The following is a 22,065-nucleotide window of genomic DNA, read 5'->3' as shown; positions in this document are numbered from 1 at the left end:
ATCAGGCATGAATTTCTGCGTTTTGTTCGTGCCGATTCTCCCCGCCCCTGGAAGAGGGCCTGACATATGTGGACAGTGACTTGTCGCAGGTTGCAGAGCTGGAACTCAGGCTTGGCTCTGTAGGTTCCCAGGCTGCTTTCATTTCTATTTCATTTTGCCTCGCACCACAAATGACTTGTCCTCTCACTCATTCATTCCATAAACTTTCACTTAGTGCCTGCAGTGTATTTGTGGATATGCTAAGGGGCAACTCAGAGTCCTTGCCCTCATGGAACGGAGAGAACAGAAGACAAACGGAAGAAAACGGAAGGTCATCCAAAGTTTTAGGTGGAGATGAGCCCTATAAAAATGACAGCAGGGTCAGGGGACTGCAGTATGACTGGGGATGGTTGAGAAGGGCCTCACTAGACAAGACATTTGAGGAAAGACCTGGAGAAGGAGAAGGAGAAAGCTGTTTGAGTCCCTGGGAGGAAACAGCTCCAGGCAGAGGCTCCATTCTGGGAGACGCCATTGTGTGTGAGAGGGAATGCCAAGGATGGGAGCAGGAATTTTAGAAACACATTGATGAGCTCAGGGTTTTGTGGTCTCCTCTTTTTTGGTGTGGTGCTCTGATCATCGTTTGGATCCTTCTGAGTTTACAAACTCTCGAGCACCAACATGTACTGTGAGGGATGAGCCTTGTCTGGAGAATGCTGCCTTTGGTAACTGGTTTCGATCTGGGGGTAGGAGCCCGTCCTTAGTGAGGGATGGTGATGGCACGGGAAGGGAAACAGCCTAACTGTTGCTTCAGACTCTGCAGGCAGCTTGGAAAGGAGCTCACTAGAGGCCTGAGGAGGACGCTGGGCCAGGCAGGAAAACCCTGCATGTGTGCCCCAATTGGACTGCAAGCCTGATAAACAGCAGGGTTTTTAAGTGCACAGACTGAAGTATGGACAATGTGGAACTGTCGCATCCCAGTATCCTTTGAAATGAAAAGATGAGGGGCATCCAGAGAGGGCAGGATCCAGAATACCTTTGAATGGAATCACATGGATGATGTAAATTTTGACTTTGCTAAGATCTTGGGGGACCCTTCCTGATTAGTAAAAGTGCAAGTAATAGTATCTGATCTCTCATGATTATTGTGAGAACTGAATAAAATGCCATTCTTTCATAAAGTGCCCAGGCCAGGGGCTGGAGACATAGTTGACACTCAGAAGTGGTAGTTGATAATAATATGTTAATGATAATAATATGTTAATAATAATACATATTATTAAGTCCATCTCATGGCCTACTTTCATGAAGATGTTCCTGATGACAATGGCCCTTTTCTAAGCTCCTGTCATTGTCACGGTCAGTAGCACACATTCCTATTGTGGTACTTCCTTCCATGGTGTTTCGTCCTGTTCTCTGGTTCTGGTTTATGAAGTTAAGTGGTATCCTTGGATTTTCTCTATCCAGAGGGCTAGGGGGTGTGGGTGGGGGGCTGTTAGTTTGTGTAGACCTGTTCTGTTAGTTTTGTGCTACTTGGCAGCCTGCAAGTAAGAACTTGATGGAGGCATCAAAAGGAAGTAAGTTTCTGCGAAGACAAAGGCCCTGGGTTTGCACTGATGCCCCTTTAATCCAATATTACTTGGCTAAAAAAGAAGGCACCATTCAAATGTATTCCGGATCCTGCCCTCTCTGGATGCCCCTCATCTTTTCATTTCAAAGGATGGCAAGATGCGACAGCTCAGTGTTTCCCATGCTTCAATTAATCACACCTCCTTTTTTTTTGTTTTGGTCACATCCATCTGCTGTATAATTTCTCAGTAGTTTTCTTTGAATTTACTCACGTTTTAACATCAAATATAATGAAAGTAAAACTTTAAATCCCATGGGTTTGACAACTTAGTTGTACTATTCTGATATCCATTAAAAGATAGTGCAATTAAAGTGAAAAGTCTATAGCCTGGCCAGTATGGCTCAGTGGTTGAGTGTAGACCCATGCACCAAGAGGTCACCGGTTCCATTCCTGGTCAGGGCACATGCTCAGGTTGTGGGCCCAATCCTCAGTGGGGGGCATGCAGGAGGCAGCCAGTTGATGTTTTCTCTCACCGATGTTTCTCTCTCTCTCTCCCTCTCCCTTCCTCTCTCTCTAATATCAATGAAGAAAAAAAAATTGAAAAGTCTATCTATGTACCATCTAAAACCATGGGGCTTAGGGAAACATTCGCACGTAGGGAAACACTGGATCAAATAAGGCAGTAAACAGAATTTAAATTCATTGGGAAGAACTTGGTGAACAAAGGGTGATGAGGGAAATCAGTCACTAACTTTCCTGGGAATGTGGATTACTCTATTATTTTAGTGAGAAAATTAAAAGTCAGTGAGATCTAAAGGCAAGGGCTTGAATTAGTTGCATTTCCAAAATCTTACATGGTTTAAAAAAAAAAAACAACTTGAATTTCTCTGCTCTGATTCTACTAACACAGCTTTGGATTTCTATCTCTTTGTGGATCCAAAGCCCCTGCCCCACTTCTCCCCATAGCGTGTGATGTCTGATAATGCCTAGCCTGCACTCCGTCTTTTTCCTTCCTCTGCCCTCAGTTCTATGCCTTCTTCAGTTCACACACCCATGACTGTCTTGTCCCAAGGTAGTCCCTGAGTGCAGCCCACCCTATTACTTTCTTCCACTTCACCTCTCCAGAGCCTTCTCTTACTTTGGAAAACGTAAGTTAAATGCCAAGGCATCAGGCCAGGACATGTTCTTACTTTTCCAGTAGCAAGCTCAGCAGATTTGGGACCACTGACACCCTTGCTAGACTTCCCAAGGATCTTTGAAATGGAGTTTTGTATTTGTTTGTTAGATTTTCTAGCTTAATATTACTATCTAACTAGAAGCTGCTGCCAAGTGGAGACTGCTGTCTTTTTTCTTTTTAGCAAGAACAGTTGAATTCAAATGTCACTTAAATGACACAGAAATATGCCTTTTGTGTTGAGTACAATCCTCTGACAAGTTTAGCATAGATTGCTTTATAATAGTTAGTAAATGGAACTACATCCTCTTAGTGAGGAGATGAACATCGTGAGCCCTTAGGGAACTACTCTCCTGGCTGTGTCCTGTAGACTTGAAAGCAGTTCTTAGTTGGAAACATTACACATTCACTTTGTTCTGCTTGGAATCTGGTCTCTTCTGGCTTGGGAGCCAGAAATATTCCAGCTTCTTCATTTGTAACTTAGCTTCCATTTTTCAGCCCTAATACTTGGAAATGGCTGGCTGGCACTGGTTCCTTTCTTCTAACGAGAAACGTGGCAACCGCTTACCCGGCCTCACCCTCTATGCCCGGGAGGCTGACTCCGTTCTGAGCTCTTCCAAGAGCATGTGTTTGGCCTCAGGAATTATTTACATCTGGAGCCACATTTATGGAACCCCCCAGACTCAGATCAACCTTATTTCTGACCCAACTTGGGGACTTGAAACAATGACTCTGTCGTCTCTACAGCCTGACCTGAATTCCATGGATTGAGCAGAATTTTCTGTTTCCCCTGAGTTTTGTGGGTCTTCCACAGTGCCAAAGTTTTTTTTTGTTTTTTTTTTATCAGACAACCCCCCTCTCAATTCCTATGCAGTGTTCTAACCATCTTTCCCCAAACCCTCCTTGACCTATATGGGTGCTATTACTACCCATTTCACATTTTCTAATGTTTCTGCCTCAGATGGAGGATGCCTTAACCTCAAAAAGAAGACAAATGAGTTACTTACTTGGTTCCACAGTTACACGGGTTCCTTTTCCAAAGGTGAGTTCAACTGACACACAGCACTCAGGGCTTTTCAAATACTTCAGCGGTGCCCCCGCTCCTCTTCCTACTAACTGGAGGACTGGAGGGTCTTTAGGACTTGGCTCTGAGAAAGATGGCACTTGTCACCTATCCAATGGGTTCATGATGATTTAGTCAATTACCAGTGAGGGTGAGTTTGCTTTTGGGAGGATTTTGTCTGAGGAATAGGTAGGAGCACATATTCCTAGCGTGAAGATTTCCAGGACAGGTCATGATGTTCTCTGAATTGTTGCTTTCTATTGTTTTTGATTGTTCTCATATCCTAGACCACAGCTAGCTCTCAGTCTTGGAAAACTGCCATTGCCAAGCGGATGGGACTTGGATCCATGACTATTCCTTAAAGGACAGCTAACACGGGTGTCTCCGGAGCTGACCGGCGGTGTGAAGCACTGATCAGGTGCCCATGATTTACAGCATGGTCAGTTTTAGAAAGAGCAGCTACAGCTGGTGATTGCCTAAAAACAAATCAATCTCTGTTGAAATGCAGCCTCCCAAACCGCAAAGCAAAGCACTCAGGCAAATCTCTCCAGGAATTTGGATTCAGAAATTCCATATAAGATGGCTCACGTAATTCTCTTTTGCAACAGAATCAACACAAAACCAAGACAAGGACGGTTTTTAAACACCTTCGTGTATTCCCCAAACGTGGCTGTAAGAACATATTAAAAAGCCAGCTTCACCTCAGTGAGAAGAGCAGTGAGTGAGAGGTCAGCCGTTGGGGGTCACTTCTCTGGGCCCCATCAACTTCCTGGCATCCCTTCTCAGTCAGTCACTGAGCAAAGAGAGATGGCTACTTTCTGTGTTCATCCCCCTGGGCGTGGTAGCCAGGCTGAGAATTTCCCAGGGACGTGCCGCCCTCCCCTCTGCAGTTTTTGTACAGGTCTCTGAGGGTTTTGTAGCACTGTGAGTATCCCACCAATCACAATATTACAGAGCTTTACAAAAACCTCCCTGGGTTTCACCCTGTGTGAACTCTGAGAACCCCTGGGCTGGGTGTTTTCTGCAAGCCAAGCTCCAGCAAGATCAAAGGGTTTAGCAGCTGGGTCAGGGCAGGCTCACCCAGGTGCATCTGTCTGAGGCTCTTCTGCCCCACTGGCTAAATCTACCCTGGAGTTTGCAACTAGAATGGGCTTTCAGAGACCATCATGTCCACTCCCATCTGTGCTTTCTGGCCAGTCTTCTCTCAGATGCTTTCCCACAGAAGCATTTGTCAGCTATCTGAATGTCTCAAGTGGATTCTACATGCTGTGGGTTAGGCAGAAAATGTTTGTGATCAATGTAATTTCTCCTGTCACCTGCCAAGCTTCCAGATCACCTCTGCCTGCCCCAGCTTTACACCTGAATGGTGTTAAACACTTTACAAAGAGCTTCCACATAAATTAAAAATTTATCCTCTCCTTTGACTCCCTGGTTGCTAATTTCAGGGCCAGTAGCCCATATGGTGTTTTGTGTGACTTAGAAAAGGAAACCCTGCTGGGCGAGTACAGAAGAAGCAGCTTGGGTTCAAGCTTAGGAAACAGATGGCACCTTTGTGTGCTTTATAAAAGGTTTCCCTTTCTCCAGCTCATGCAGGTCCACAACCAGGGCCTTTAGCCCTACTTGTTCCTTTGGCCAAGCGCCCTTGTGCAAGGCATAACTGTGTAGCTAGATGCAGTGGCTCTGTACAAATTCAGTTGATACCTTTTATTTGTATTCTTGCTTGACCTCTGATTAAAAAAATTTTTTTTCTTTACTAATTTTTTTAGAGAGAGAGGAAGGGAGAGGGACAGATAGAAACATCAATGAGAAAGAACATCAATTGTCCGCCTCCTGGATGCCCCCCACTAGGGATTTGGTCCACAACCTGGGCATGTGCCTTGACCAGGAATCAAACCAGTGACCTCTTGGTGCATGGGTCAATGCTCAACCACTGAGCCACACCGGCTGCACTTGACCTCTGATTTTTGACACAGTTGCTCCCTGTTTGAAAACTCTTCTCTGGGGCTCTCAAGACACTGGGCTTGGTTCACCTTTGATTACTGTGTCTATCACTATGAAAATAAAGTGATACACTGGGCTTATCAAAAGTGACCTTATTAAGTGTGAACCATTAAAAGAGAGTGTGAATTCATTTTCTTTTCTTTTTCCCCAATTTTTATTAATTTATTTTTGTTAGAGATGTTTCTCCTTTATCCACGCTAGGCACCTTCTTCCCTATCCTGCCCCCTGCAACCCCGTAGCATTGTTGTCTATGTCCATTGGTTATGCATACATGCATATAAGTTCTTTGGTTCATCTGAGGTTTGTCAGTCTGAACCATACTCCTTTCTATGTCTCTGGCTCTATTTTGTTCATCAGCTCACCATGTTCATTATATTCCACAAATAAGTGAGATCATATGGTATTTGTCTTTCTCTGATTGGATTATTTTCCTTAGCATAATACTCTCGAGGTCCCTCCATGTTGTCTCAAAGGATAAGAGATCTTTCTTTCTTACAGCTGCATAGTACTCCATTGTATATATGTACCACAGCTTTTTTATCCACATCTATTGATGGACACTTGGGCTGTTTCCAGATCTTAGTAAATGTAAATAGTGCTGCTATGAACATAGGGGTACAAATATTCTTTCTGGTTCATGTTTCAGGATTCTTAGGGTATATTCCTAGAAGTGGGATCACTGGGTCAAATAGCAATTCAATTTTTAATTATTTGAGGAAGCACCATAGTGTTTTCTATAGTGGCAGCACCAGTCTGCATTCCCACCAGCAGTTGTACTAGAGTCCCCTTTTCTCCACACCCTCGCCAGCACTTGTTGTTTGAAGATTTGTTGATGGCGGCCATTCTGGCAGGTGTGAGGTGATACCTCATTGTTGTTTTAATTTGCATCTCTCTGATGATTAGTGATGTTGAGCATTTCTTCATATGTCTCTTGGCCATTTGTATGTTCTGTTGGAGAGGTGTCTATTCAGCTCCTCTGCCCATTTTTTAAATTGGGTTATTTGTCTTCCTTTTGTTGAGTTGTATGAGTACTCTATATATTTTGGAAATTAACCCCTTATTTGATGTATCATTGACAATGATGCTCTCCCACACAGTGGGTTGCCTTTCCATTCTAATGATTGTTTCTCATTTATTTTTTTATTTTTATTTTTTAATCTTTATTGTTGAATGTTATCACAGATGTTCTTCATTTCCCCTGCATTGACCCCCTCCTCCCCACTCCTGTCCCGCCTCCTGCCTTTTCCCACACTATTGTCTGTGTCCATTGGTTATGCATATAAGTTCTTTGGTTTATTTCTTCTCACCCCCCAACCCCTTTCCCTTTGAGGTTTGTCAGTCTAGCAATGAACTTGTACTTTTTAATCCCTTCACCTTTTTCACTCATTCCCCCAACACCCCTCCCATCTGGCAACCAACAAAATGTTCTCTGTACCTGTGAGAATGTTTCTGTTCTGCCTGTTCATTTTGTTTGTAGATTCCATTGTCGATAGATATGTATCCATTGCCATTTTGTTTGTTCATATATTTTATCTTTTTGTTCAAAAAGACCCTTCATCATTTCACATAATAACGGTTTGGTGGTGATGAACTCCTTTAACTTTTTCTTGTCTGGGAAACTCTTTATATGGCCATCGATTCTAAGTGACAGCTTTGCATGATAGAGTAATCTTGGTTGTAGGTTCTTGCTTTCCATCACTCTGAATATTTCTTGCCACTCCCTTCTGGTCTGCAAAGTTTCTTTTGAGAAATCAGCTGACAGACTTATGGGAACTCCCTTGTAGGTAACTAACTGCTTTTCTCTTGCTGCTTTTAAGATTCTCTCTTTGTCTTGAACCTTTTGCATTTTGATGATGATGTGTCTTGGTGTGGGTCTCTTGGAGTTCATCTTCTTTGGGACTCTCTGTGCTTCCTGGACTTGTATGTCTGTTTCCTTCACCAAGTTAGGAAAGTTTTCTGCCATAATTGTTTCAAACAGATTTTCAATTTGTTGTTCTCTCTCTTCTCCTTCTGGCACCCCCAAGATGTGAATGTTGGCACACTTGAAGTTGTCCCAGAGGCTCTTTACACTATCCTCATTTTTTTAAAATTCTTTTTTCTTTTTGCTGTTCTGATTGGGCATTTTTTGCTTCCTTATATTCCAAATCAATGGTTTGCTTCTTGGCTTTACTTACTCTACTATTGAATCTGTGTAAATTATTCTTTATTTTAGTTAGTGCCTCCTTCATTTCTGACTGTGCATCCATCATTTCTGATTGGTTGTTTTTTATGCTGTTGAGGCCCTCACTAAGTTCACTGAGGTTCACACCGAGTTCGTTGAGCATCCTTATAAGCAGTATTTTGAACTCAGCATCTGTTAGGTTGCTTATCTCCATTTCACTCTAGTTCTTTTCTTGGGGTTTTGTTCTGTTCTTTCATTTAGGACCTGATTCTTTGTCTCCTCATTTTGGCTGCCTCCCTGTGTTTGTTTCTGTGTATTACTTAACGAGAGGTATGGGGCTATCTGAGACCAGATGCTGCTTGTTTGGAAGAATTTAGTTAAACCTGAAGCAGGATTCAAGACAGGCCAATCCTATGGTTAAGCAAGTGGCACCAGCTTGGGTGGGCCTGAAAGTTGGGTGGGGCGGGGCCTCAGGGAGTCACCAGGGTGGGACTACGAGTGTGAGCCAGGTTTCTGGAGTCCCAGATATGGTGACTGTCTGATGCCCCAGGAAAAGGCTCACCAAAGGAACAAAGGCCTCTGACAGCATGTTTGTCAGGGAGAAAGCCCCCTCTCCCATCCTCGCTCCAGTGCCTAACAGCTCAGTTCTTCCCTGGATGTCTCTGGCGCCCTTTGAGCTGCCTTCCCTCCTAGTTTAGAGGGAGTGAGTCTGATAAGTCTGTGTGTGGGCCCTTTAAGGAGCTGCCTGGGCTCCAGCCACTTCAGCTTCCCTGAGCCTCAGTTATCGCTGGTGTTTGCAGCCAGAAGTTATGGGGATTCTCTTCCTGGCGCTGGAACCCTGAGCGGGGTGCCTAGTGTGGGACGGGGACCCCTCAGTCCTCAGAGAGGACTTTCCCAGCCAAGGTGTCCCCCTGATTTTTTCCGCCAAACGCGGGTGTGGGACCAGCCCGTCAGGCCTCAGCCCCTCCTACCAGTCTCGATGTGGCTGCTGCTTTAATTCGGTAGCTGTAAGACTTCCATTCAGCTTGATTTCAGGTGGTTTTGAATGATGGTTGTTCTGTAGTTTAGTTGTAACTTTGATGTGGTTGTGAAAGGACACAATACCGCGTTTACCTATTCGTTATCTTGACCGGAAGTCCGGTTCCCAGGAAATTTTTAATTTTTTCCTTGATCTTCTCGGTAACCCATTCATTGTTTAATAACATGCTATTTAGCCTCCATGTTTTTGAATGTCTTTGCATGTTCTTGTTGCAATTGATTTCCAGTTTTATGCCATTGTGATGTGAGAAAATGCTTGATATGATTTTAATCTTCTTAAACTTGTAGAGATTTAGTTTGTGTCCTATCATGTGGCCTATCCTTGAGAATGTCCATGTGCACTTGAGAAAAATGTGAATTCTCTACTTTTGAGGTATAATTCTCTGTAGATATCTATTAAATCCATTTGTTCTAGTGCTTCATTTAGAGTCTCTGTTTCCTTGCTAATTTTTTGTCTAGAGCATCTATCCAGTGATGTCAGCGGGTGTTGAAGTCCCCTGCTATGATTGTATTGCTATCGATTTCTCCTTTGAAGTCCTCCAGAAGATTTTTAATATATGTTGGTGCTCCTATATTAGGTGCATATATGTTTATCAAGGTTATATCTTCCTGTTGGATAGATCCTTTCAATATTATGTAGTGGCCTTCTTTGTCTCTAGTTATGGCCTTCATTTTGAAATCTATTTTATCAGATATGAGTATTGCTACTCCAGCTTTTTTTCCCCTTTCTGTTTGCTTGGAAGATATTTTCCATCCCTTAACTTTTAACTTATGTGAGTCTTTTGTTGTGAGGTGGGTCTCTTGTAAACAACATATTTTTGAGTCATGCTTTCTTATCCAATCAGCTACTCTTTGTCTTTTTATTGGAGCATTCAGTCCATTTACATTTAAGGTGATTATTGATATGTACTTATTTATTGCCATTTTTGTTTAGTGTGGTTATATTTTTCTTCCTATTTCTTCTACTAATTACAGAAGTCCTTTTAACATTTCTTGCAGTGCTGATTTGGTGCTAATATATTCCCTTAGCCTTTTTTTTTTTTGTCTGGGAAGCTCTTTATTTGACCTTCTATTTTGAATGATAGCCTTGCTGGGTAGAGTAGTCTTGGATTCAGATCCTTGTTTTTCATGACCTTGATTACTTCATGCCATTCCCTTCTGGTCTGTAGTGTTTCTGTTGAGAAGTCTGCTGATAGCCAAATAGGGGTTCCTTTTTAGGTAACCTGTTGCTTATGTCTTGCTGCTTTTAGGATTCCCTCTTTGTCTTTAATTGTTTGCATTTTAATTACTATGTTTCTTGGTGTGGGCCTGTTTGGGTTCTTCTTCCTTGGGGCTCTCTGTGCTTCTTGAACTGGAGGCTTTTAGTTTCAGTTACTTGATGAGCCTTGGGTTGAAGCCCTCAGCTGAATGAAAAACTTTCTCAGGTATTCAGCATAAGAAGATTTCCAGAAGGTGGGGCAGATTCTGGGTGTTAATGAGCCTCAATTTGCATTTCTCTCGCCCAGGTGCATGGGACTAAATCTCGGAGGGAGGGGCTGCTGTTTTTCCCCAGAGCTCCAGGAAGGAGTAAGATGGCCACCATCCTGTGTGGCCGTGACTCAGCAAAAATTCTGAGCACCCTCCAAATCCCGAGTGTCCCCACAGAGTTCTAGTCCACCCTCCCTCTGCCAGAACCCAAAGTGAGTAGCTGTAGCTAATTTAGTGCTCTGTCCCAGCCCTCTGTGCTATGGTGCCGGCTTGGTATTTTAACCCCAAGGGAGCTGCTCACAGATAAAACAGCTTCTGTCTGTGGGCTCCCAACCCCCTCTTGTGCCTCTGCAGACCTACCAGGTTCAATTCAGTGTCATTTTTTTCCTGTCCCTGGTTATATGGGTCCTCTCCAGCTGCTTTTCTGTTGCTTTTTCCTGATGATTTGTCTTTTTTTGGTTGTAATTCTAGTTTGGTTCTGAGAGATGGTCTGCGTAGCTTCCATTCACTCTGCTGCCATTTTGGAATCTGAGAGTGAATTTTGTTGTTGTTATCAAAAAGGAGCAGGCTTGGAAAAAAATGTTGATCTTCAGACTTTCATTGGAAGATCTTATCCAAATCCATGGCTTAATCAGGGTGTCACAATTTTACTTATAATCTTTGTGACACCTCTTTCCTACCCTGCATGTAATTATGTGCCTGCCCCATAAACTCCAAGCAACTTAATCTCCATGTATAGAGCCTAATACTCTTCAAAGTCAGTAGAGTCAGCTGTGTACTTGGCCTAGGAAGCCCTGAAAAGTCATGTGGTAAAGTATATGGATGTATACTTTTGTTATAAAGAGGGAGTGAAAAGTTGGGAACACCAAAATAATTATGAAATGAGAAAATGAAATGTTATGGCCTCAGTAACAATGTAATAGAAGATGGCTTAGGGTAGAAAGCAGGAAAAGTGAAAAGTTGGGGGTCTCATGGGGAGGGCCAGATTAAAATAAAGAATTGTAATTTTGACTCTTGAGTATAGCTCTTTTAAGGTGCTAGTCTTTGAACTGGGAAGAAGTAGGTGGTCACTGTGTTGAATAATAGATTAACTACTGTGAGACGCACTGACCTTCTTCTAGCTGTTGTGCAGACTTTCCCAAGCAGCCATCAAAAACAGGTTTGAATAGAACTAGTTATAGGAAACAGAAAGTTGGGAGTGAAAAGGCAATTAAAATCTCGAGTTATACCAAAACTTAAACTATGCAACCTTGTAGGTCCAAAGCAGTGCATTTTACAATCCTGTGGCTGTGGCAGAGAGTTTTGGGGTGATGAATCCTGATGAGAATGCAGTTGTTGTGGTTCCCAACTTTTCATACCCTCTTTATAACAGAAGTGTATATCCATGTACTTTACCATATGACTTTGCAGGGCTTCCTAGGCCAAATACACATCTGACTCTATTGACTTTAGAGCTTGGCCATGGTTTGGTCCATTGAATATGGGTACAAGTAACAGTGTGCCATTTTTTGTTTTTTTGTTTTCACCTAAGGATATTTTAACATTGATTTTTAGATAGAGTGGAAGGAAAGGAGGGGGAGAGAGAGAGAGAGAGAGAGAGAGAGAGAGAGAGAGAGAGAAACATTCATGTGAGAGAGACACAGCGATTGGTTGCTTCTGGCATGATCCTGACTGGGGCCAGGGATTGAACCTGCAACCCAGGCATGTGCCCTTGACCAGGAATCAAACCCACAACCCTTCAGTCCATGGGCCAGTGCTCTAAGTGCTGAGCCAAACTGGCCAGGGCAGAGTGTGCCAGTTTTAAACTGAGGCTCTAAGGGGCATCACATCATAAATTTCCACCAGCACTCTTGAACCTCCGCCTTCTGAGATGAGAAGAGTATGCTCCAGGGAGTCATTGCTGCTTCAGCCTGGTTCTTAGAATGAAGACATGTAAAGCAGACCTGACTGTAACTCACATCTTGAAACCAAGTTCAGCTGGCCTGCAGACCAACGAACAAAAGCAATACATGTTCGTTGTTCTAAGCAACTGATATTTTGGGATTGTTTGTTATAGATCATAATCACAGCAGAAATAGCTGATTAATACAGATGCTAAGCCTTGGGGGGACCCCAACTATAAAATTACATGCTTAAAAATTTTGGTGGCTGCCCATTATCTTCAGGATAAAATGATATGGAACACAGGCTTTTGCTTACCTCCTCAGGCCTATATCTTGAACTTTTCTACTTGCTCCCTTAAACGCAGCTGCATTGAACTACTTCCTTCCTGAAAGCTCCATGTTTTTTCGCACCTCTTTGCTTTTACCATGTGATTGCTTTTACCTTACATGCTCTTTCCTTCTTCTATTTCCAAATTTGGTTTCTAACCCAGCTCCTTAGATCCTGTTCCTTTTCTGGTTTTAGCTTAGCTATTGACTTCCTGGGAAGTCCTAAATGAAGGCTCAAGAGTGGACTGGGTTAGATGCCCACCCCTTCCCTGAATTTTCATGACATCCAGTGCTTATCTCCATCATTGCACTCAAAACCCCTCTTTCCCCTTTTTCATTCGGTAGAGACCCTTAAAAGAAGGGTTTTTACTTGTTCATTTCTGTATACCTTGTGCCAGTACAGTGCCTGGCATGGTGAGTGCTCAGAAAATGTCTTCTGAATCTATTTTAAGGGTGAGCTATCTCATGTTCAGTGAGGATAAACTAGAAAGTGACAGAACCATGGCCAGAACCCACATATAGCCAACTCACAGTGCCCTGCTCTCTTTCTGGCACCAGGCCTCCTTATAGAACAAACACTACCTTACATTTGTTTAGCAGAGCATAGCAACATTAGTGGTAAACAAATTGCTTTTTAACATTAGCCTGACTTAAGCATCATTGGGAAAATAAATGTGTTGTCATTTGCTTCACACCTGAAAGACAGTCTAAAACAAAACAGAAATGAATTTTACTTTATATTTGGACTATTCAGAAGTATCCTTTTCTACTGACATGAGTAATCAAGGATGAGCCATGCCTCTGGACAGGAATTCTAGAATGGCACAGCTGGGAGAGACCCCGAGGATTACATATTCACGCCCCTGAGTGTTCAGATGAATGAGTCTAGAAAGGTCCAGAGAGATTTCACAACTTGGCCAATGCCCCCAAGTTCAAAAGAACATACAAGAAATCAAATATTTCAATTCCTACTTCAGTTAATTTCTTTAGTATATTAGGCAAATACCCAGTCTTCTTTGGTCTTTTATTCTGGCATTTATTATTTGCAAGTGTTTCTGGGTATCCTCTCAGTTCCTCAGCTGATCTCCTTCCCTGAAGTGGTCATAGAATGGCCTGGGTGACCTGGTATTTTCTTTTTTTTCTGTGACTTTTCACTCTTGTATGAGATACCCTTCTGTGGGACAGGGGTGTGGGTGGCAGGCACAGGGTGGGTGTATCCTGAAGTTCTGCTCTTCCTGAAAGGAGACCAGTCCATGTTCTCAGTGCCAGGCAAGCTCATCCTCAATGGGGAAGAGAGGAAAGGTACAGTGTATGAGGATTGGCTTTACCATGGGATAGTCCAGTCCTGGCTGGGAATAGGACTCATGCTCAGAGACTCAGAGTACTTTGAGAAATTTTATGGGATACCAACCCAAAAAAATAAAATAAATATTAGAGAGGGATGTCCTCCAGGGATACGGACTTTGAACTAGCTTCATTCATCTCCATCCACCTCCTGCTCCCAGTGTTAATATGTACTCTTTGAGGGTTATAGACAAATTACTATATTCAAAGGCGAATGCCAGGCTGTTGAAGAGACTTCAAACCATGTACAGGGAGGGACATCTAAAAACCATGGGGTAAGTAGACCAAAGGAAGGGGTATCTCTGGGGGGTGTTTGATCATAATCTTTGGATATCTGTCAGGGAAGAGCTGGTTTATTACATCATGTCTGTTTACTCATTCTATCTATTGCAATATGTTGGTTTTATTGACATATATGAGAAATATAAACAAATGTATAATTTGAAAAGAGAGGTTAGTTGTAATGTGGAATCTAAAACCATGTTAATGAACTTTCCATATTCTGTTAGATTAAAATCCATTGGTCTATCTTACATTTTGGATATAACTTTCACCCATACATGGTTTTATAACATTATCCTTTGGTCAACTGGGAAACGTTCATAAGTTAAGTAACTTCCACATGTTGACACATTGCATCATACAATATAAAAATACCACTGTAGTTAATATCACCACTAATATCTTTAAATCAGAAAAACATTGAAATGTTGGGGGCCCATCCAGCTCCTGGTGACATATACAACTTTTCCTAAACTCTAAATTTTTCCCTGAAACTTAGATTTTTATCATTAGTAATAACTATCCATTATTTTTCTTGATGTAATGGGAACAGTTTATTCATTTTCAAGAAGATGCCTGCCAAATACCCATGTCTGAGTAACTATAGTTTGTCTGTCAGTCATTCTTTCAAACAAAAATGGTGTTTCATGGAAAAAAGACTTGTTCAACTTGCAACTCAAATAATTGCACAAATGTTTTCCCTTGAGATAACGAACATAATTTGAAATTAGCAGAAGTGCTTCATGTGTACTTGTTTTGCCACACAGAATGTTAAGAAGACATATACTCAAGAGTTGAGATTTAATAAAATTGAGTTTTGACTATTTTGTCAATGTTATGGACTGAATTTATCCTCCCAAAATTTATATGTGGAAGTCCTCACTTCCAGTATCTCAGAATGTGTCTGTATTTGGAGATAGGGCCTTTAAAGAAATAATTAAATTAAAAAATGAGGCCCTGAGGTTTGGGGCCAATCCAATCTGACTGGTGTCCTTATAAAAAGAGAAAATTTGGACTCACAAAAAAATGAAACATGCAGGCACAGAGAAAAGACCATATAAGGATAGAAGCCTCAGGAGAAACCAGCTCTGTAGGCATCTTGATCTTTGACTTCCAGTTTCAGAACTGTGAGAAAATAAAATTTTTGCTGTTTAAGTCGCTATGACCATGGTATTTTGTGTGGCTTCCCCAGCAGACGAATATGGGACCTATGATAATCATGCTTTGGTGACAGAAGGAGGGATCAGTGAAGGCCTAGAAGTCTGACCACATTATGTTCAATACTCAAACTATATTTCTGTGATAGTACTGCAGCCTTTCCATTAAATATAATGTTTACTTGTTTAAATGACAGGTGACAGTAACTTGAGTTTTTGGCAACACCATAAAGAGGAGGAATAGATCAACATGGCTTGCAGGGTTAATACATCAAATGATATACTTAGCAACTGGACAGAAATGAAGAGGCCAGGCTTTTGAATCGAGACACATATAAAGTTCCCCAAATGAATAAATCCAGTCAGTTTCCCCTCAGTTAAGAGGCCCTCAACATACTTTGGCATTTATCAAAACCTTCTCTTACCTTTTTTAAGTTGCCCATCCAACTGAAGGAGACATGAGCTTGACAATCAGCTGATTGTAATTTTTTGGTACATCTATAGAGGAATAGACTATCCCCTCCCCCACATGAGTGGAGGACTTGATTTTGAGCTATTCTCATTATCTCAGATCTTAAAAGGTAGTGATTTGTCTATGTCTTGAATGAGAGTAATACAAAAAGTGCAATATCATTATTAGCAATTTTCTTACTTATTTTATTTATATAGTCAGTAACAAAGTTTATTGTTATCTTAGAAATATGTCATATGAACACTTGTTCAAATGTCTACAGATTCAGGAAGGTCTTTGAAATATGTTTTAAGAAACATATTTCATTTCATTTTTTAAACTTGCTGCAGACTTTTTAAACTTATCTTTATTGTTGAATATATTACAGATGTCTCTTCTTTTTTCCCCATTTGACCCTCTCCTCCCCACTCTCACCCCATTCCTACCTTCTCCACACTATTGTTTGTGTCTATTGGTTATGCATATAAGTTCTTTGGTTTATCTCCCCCCCCCCTCCCTTTGAGGTTCTTCAGTCTAACCAATTTGTACTTCTTAATTCCTTTATCTTTTTCACCCAACTCTCCTCCCATCTGGCAACCATCAAAGAATTCTCTGTATCTATGAGTCTGTTTCTGTTCTGCTTGTTCATTTGTTTGTAGATTCAATTGTTGATAGATATGTATTTATTTCCATTTTGTTAATATTTTTTTATTTTCTTTTTCTTCAAGAAGAACTGTCAACATTTCATAATACTGATTTTGTGGTGATGAACTCCTTTAGCTTTTTCTTGTCTGGGAAACACTTTATCTGTCCATCGATTCTAAATGATAGCTTTGCAGGATATAGTAATCTTGGTTGTAGGTCCTTGTTTTTCATCACTTTAAATATTTCTTGCGACTCCCTTCTGGCCTGCAAAGTTTCTTTGAGAAATCAGCTGACAGTCTTGTGGGAACTCCCTTGTAGGTAACTAACTGCTTTTCTCATGCTGCTTTTAAGATTCTCTCTTTGTCTCGAACCTTTTTCATTTTGATTATGATGTGTCTTGGTGTGGGATTCTTTGGGTTCATCTTGTTTGGGACTCTCTGTGCTTCTTGGCCTTGTATGTCTGTTTTATTTACCAAGTTAGGAAAGTTTTCTGTCATTAATTTTTTCAAATAGGTTTTCAATATCTTGCCCCCTTTCTTCTCCTTCTGCTACTCCCATGATGCAAATGTTGGTACACTTGAAGTTGTCCCACCGGTTCCGTATACCGCCCTCATTTTTTTTTGGATTCTTTTTTCTTTTTGCTGCTCTGACTGGGTGTTTTTTGCTTCCTTATATTCCTATTTGATAATTTGCTTCTTGGCTTCACCTACTCTACTATTGATTCCTTGTAAATTATTCTTTATTTCAGTTAGTGCATCCTTTATTTCTGACTGGTTCTTTATTGTGCTCTTGAGGTCCTCACTAAGCTCCTTGACATTCTTAAAAGTTCCTTGAAGTTCTCACTAAGTACATTGAGTGTTCTTATAACCAGTGTTTTGAACTCTGTATCTTTTAGATTGCTTATCTCCATTTTGTTCAGTTCTTTTCCTGGAGTTTTGTTTTGTTCTTTCACTTGGGACATGTTTCTTTGTCTCCTCATTTTGGCTGCCTCCCTGTGTTTGTTTCTATGTATTAGGTAGAGTTGCTATGTTTCCTAGGCTTCCTAGGGTGGACTGTTTTAGTAGGTGTCCTGTAGGATCCAGTGGCACAGCCTCCCTGGTCACCAAGCTGTGCTTTGAAGGTGCACCCCTCGTGTAGACTGTCCAGCCTTCTGTTGTGATTGAGTCTTGATTGCTGTTGGCAGGTCAATGGGAGGGATTTACTCAGGCTGATCAGCTGCAAGGACTGACTGTGCCCACTGACCACCAACCTCTGACTAACTTAGATGATCAGCTGTGCAGGGGCTCACCACACAGAGCAGGGCTCTGGTACCCACTGAGTCCATTCCTTCAGTGTGTTACTTGTGGAGGTGGTTGGGTGGTGTTACTTCGATGTGATCTGAAGCTGTCCCCTGGGTGTGCTGGCTCTGGAGCCAGGTCAGCCACTGCTTGTGTTCTACCTGGGGCCACCATGCATAAGCTACAAAGCGATCTGCAGATGGCTACTTCTTGTGCTGGTCTTGCAGGTGCCCAGGCATAGCCAAGCTGTGAACCATGGCTGGTTGTTCTAGTGCCAGGCCTGGGACCACTTAGCAAGAGGTATGGTGCTTGCTGTGGTCAGATGATTCTTGTTTGGGGGAATTTAGGAAAATCTAAAACAGAAGCTAAAACAAGCCAATCCTATGGTAAAGCCACTGGAAACAGTTTGGGTGGGCCCAAAAGATGGGTGGGGCAGGGCCTCAGGGAATCATCAGGGCAGTGCAAACAGTGTGAGGCAGGTTGTTGGAGTCCCAGATGTAGGGCCTGTCTGTGGGCCTCATGGGGGAAGGGCTCACCAAAGAAACAAGGGCCTCTTTGAACACATCTTTTTGGGAGAAAGCTGTCTCTCCAGCCCTTGCCCCAATGCCAAACTACTCAGTTCTTCATTGTATGTTTCCGGTGCCTTTCAAGCTGCCTCCCCTCTGCACTGGCACTCAGAGGGAGTGGGTCTGAGTAACTCCGTGCACAGGCCTTTCAAGAGGAACTACCTGGGGCTCCCTCAGCCTCAGCCTCCCTCAGCCTCAGTTCCCATTGGTTTTACAGCCAGAAGCTATGGGGATTTCTCTTCCTGGCACTGGAACCCTGAGCTGGTGCCTGGTGTGGCACGGGACCCCTCACTTCTTAGGGAGAACCTTCCCAGCTGAGGTATTCTTCCTGATTTTTACCCGCCACAAATGGGTGTGGGACCAGCCTGTTCGCACCTCTACTCCTCCTACCAATCTTGGTATGGCTTCTTCTTTAATTTAGTAGTTGTAGGACTTCCATTTAGCGTGCCAACATTTACATCATGGGTGTGCCAGAAGGAGAAGAGAGAGGGCAAGAAATTGAAAACCTATTTGAAAAAATAATGACAGAAAACTTCCTTAACTTGGTGAAGGAAACAGACATACAAGTCCTGGAAACACAGAGAGTCCCACACTAAGACACATCATAATTAAAATGCAAAAGGTTAAAGACAGAGAATCTTACAAGCAACAAGGGAAAAGCAGTTAGTTACCTACAAGGGAGTTCCCACAAGACTGTCAGCTGATTTCTCAAAAGAAACTTTGCATGCCAGAAGGAAGTGGCAAGAAATATTTGAAGTGATGAACAGCAAGGACCTACAACCAAGATTACTCTATTCTGCAAAGCTATCCTTCAGAATCGATGGACAGATAAAGCTTTTCCCAGACAAGAAAAAGCTAAAGGAGTTTATCACCACCAAATTAGTATTATATGAAATGTTGAAGGGTCTTTTTGAAGAAAAAGATAAAAAATATGAACAAACAAACAAAATGAACAAGCAGAACAGAAACAGACTCATAGATACAGAGAACTTTTAGTTGCCAGATTGGAGGGGCATTGGAGGAAAAAGGTGAAGGGATTAAAAAGTACAAATTGTTAGACTGATGAACCTCAAAGGGAAGGGGGGAGAAAGAGGAGGAAGAGATAAATCAAAGAACTTATATGCATATATGCATAACCAGTGGGCATAGACAATAGTGTGAGGAAGGCAGGAGTGGGGTGGGAGTGGGGAGGAGGAGGTCAATAGGGGAAAAGGGGGAACCATCTATAATACTTTCAACAATAAAGCTAAATTAAAAAGAAAAGATGGTGACAGAAAATCATATCTTTTTCCAAGTTGCATATACCTATTGCAACCAGCAAGTAATCTGAGACTTCAAAAATGTTAAACTTTTATTTTTGCCTTGGACCTTTTTTTCTGAATTTTTCTTGTATACAACAGGAAATTAGTCCTATTTCTTTTTTTTCTGTTACTGTGAATGCCTGCAGTCTGCTATATCAGAAAAAAAAGTTACAAACTCATTACTGTATGCTGAAAAATTAATATTTAAAAGAGTCTGCTCCTTTAGAAAATAAGTAATCCAAAGATATGTTTCAGTTCTGTTAAAAATAAGAATTTCATTAAAAGTGTAATTTTTGTTAATTGTTTATATTTCCTGAAAACTGGATTTATGATATTATTTTGATTGCACTGATGTATTCTATCTTTTAAAAGTCATAAACTTAGTTATTTTGAACAACCTGGGAGGAAGCCTAAGTATAGTTTTCTTTTCCCATGCAGTGCTTTTGCTCTTCTGAACTTAAAAAGAGTCATAGAGCCAGCCGGTGAGGCTCAGTGGATTGAGTGGCATCCCATGGACTGAGAGGTCCTGGCTCGATTCCCGGTCAGGGTACATGCCTGGGTTGCAGGCTCAATCTCTAGTAGGGGGTGTGCAGGAGGCAGCTGATCCATGTATCTCTCTCACATAGATGTTTTTATCTCTCTCTCCCTTCCTCTCTAAAAAAATCAATAAAAACATATTAAGAAAAAAAAAAAGAGCAATTGGAGTTGGTGTAATAACTGGTGATTGTAGTTCCAGGATGAAGAGATTAATCCCTGTGCTTTTGGATCAAATATATGCAGGGTTAAGCGAAGAGTGAAGGAGAGCCCAGGCTTCATAAGCTCTCAAATCAATGAAATTAACCACTGAATGATCCTCTGACGTGAACAGAAATATTGCTCAGTTTCCAGGAAACATCTTTCAAAAACACATCATTTAAGTGGGTAGGCATAAATGTGTCTTTGCTCTGGGATGAGGAGACTGCTTGGCGGCATTAGGTCAGAGAGGGTGATGCCTTGACTCTGAAATAAAATCCTAGCCCTGCTAGGTCTTCCGCTATCTTCGAGGACCAGCTCCAGATTGATCTCTTAAAGCTCTTCCCTGCTAACTCTACCCAACAAAAATTTTCCCTCTCACAGAATGTTTACTTACTTGTGATCTTCTGATAGCTCAGGTTTTATTTATGAAGAGTCTGTGCTCCTCATAATATCACTAGGTTAGAGTTTCACCTAGTGGACTTGCTTTTAGTATGGCCTTTAGAAATACATTATTTAAAAATGAATTGAACTCTGCAATCATGTCATGTTGCAAAGAGATGGAAGTCAATTCACAACAACCACTGTCTAAGGATTTTTGTACATTTTTAGTACATGTTTTAATATTTACTAATGCTTTTACTGGGCATCAAACTCTTTTTTTTTTTTTTTTGGTACATGCCCCTAGCGGGAACCGAACCTGGGACTCTCTGATCCACAGGCTGATGCTCCAACCGCTGAGCCAAACCAGCCAGGGCTGGGTATCGAACTCTTTGAAGGGAAGAGTTATGTACATTGGAGAGAAGTTGGGTTCGTCCTCTTTGTTCATCATCTACAAGTGTGTGACCCAGGATGCAGGCTCACAGTCACTGTTGGCCCCATTCCCTTTACTTCCTCCATGATATTCTCTTTTACATTGTCATGAGTATGGTTAATAAATATTAAAATGTGTGGTTGGGATTATTTAGTACTGATGACTTGGGTGATACTTGTTCATTCTGAAACCACTGTAGTAGACAATGAGTAAACCTCTAAAGAAAAGAGTTTGGAAGCAAGGGGAAATAAAACATGCAGAGGACTCCTCCTGATGCTGAGACATACACAGTGGATCACAGCTGGGTGTTTTTGAACAAAGGCTTAATACATTTCAGACTCTGTGGAACGTAGGTACTCACAGTGAAACACAGCAGCACAAAAACTCTCTTCTTCCTGTTTTTCTTTCCTTGGCATTTTGCCATTACCACCCCCTGCCATCCAGAATCTCAGAGATCTCCTTTCACCGTTGTTATTGTGGTTGAATGCTATGAAACTCAGAGGCACAAAATTATTAACATTCACACAAATCAATAAGTAAAACACCAAGAACCCCAAAAAATAAATGGGTGAAGAACAAATTAAGAAGGTCACTTATTGGTTAATAAACTTGGAAAACTATTTCAACCTTCTAGTGGTAAAAAAATATAAATAAAGCATTAACAAACCCCCTTTTCACAGATATTTAAGCAATGTTTTTGTTAGAAAAGGTGAAGCCCCCAGGCTAGCATGATGTTAAAACAATATAAATTGTTGCATTTTTTTAGAAGCCAATTGATCAATGTTAAGAGGGTGAAAACATTCATACTAGTTGAACAAATATTTTAATTTTGAGGA

General features: G+C 41.6%; 1 protein-coding gene and 1 gene segment (V, D, J or C); both read right to left on the bottom strand.

The window, feature by feature from the left end:
• LOC118629905 (T cell receptor alpha chain MC.7.G5-like) overlaps positions 1-22,065 on the bottom strand; it is a 314,180-nt gene that overhangs the window by 107,924 nt on the left and 184,191 nt on the right. The window lies entirely within an intron of this gene.
• The window catches only part of LOC118629938, a 52,318-nt gene that overhangs the window by 14,847 nt on the left and 15,406 nt on the right, over positions 1-22,065 (bottom strand). Inside the window, 1 exon segment of the C gene segment in view lies at positions 3,728-3,772. Coding sequence covers positions 3,728-3,772 — 45 coding nt within the window.

The sequence above is a fragment of the Molossus molossus genome, unplaced genomic scaffold, assembly GCF_014108415.1.
Source record: "Molossus molossus isolate mMolMol1 unplaced genomic scaffold, mMolMol1.p scaffold_m16_p_1, whole genome shotgun sequence".
NCBI classification, from domain to species: Eukaryota; Metazoa; Chordata; class Mammalia; order Chiroptera; family Molossidae; genus Molossus; species Molossus molossus.
This window is presented reverse-complemented; position numbering and strand designations above follow the sequence as displayed.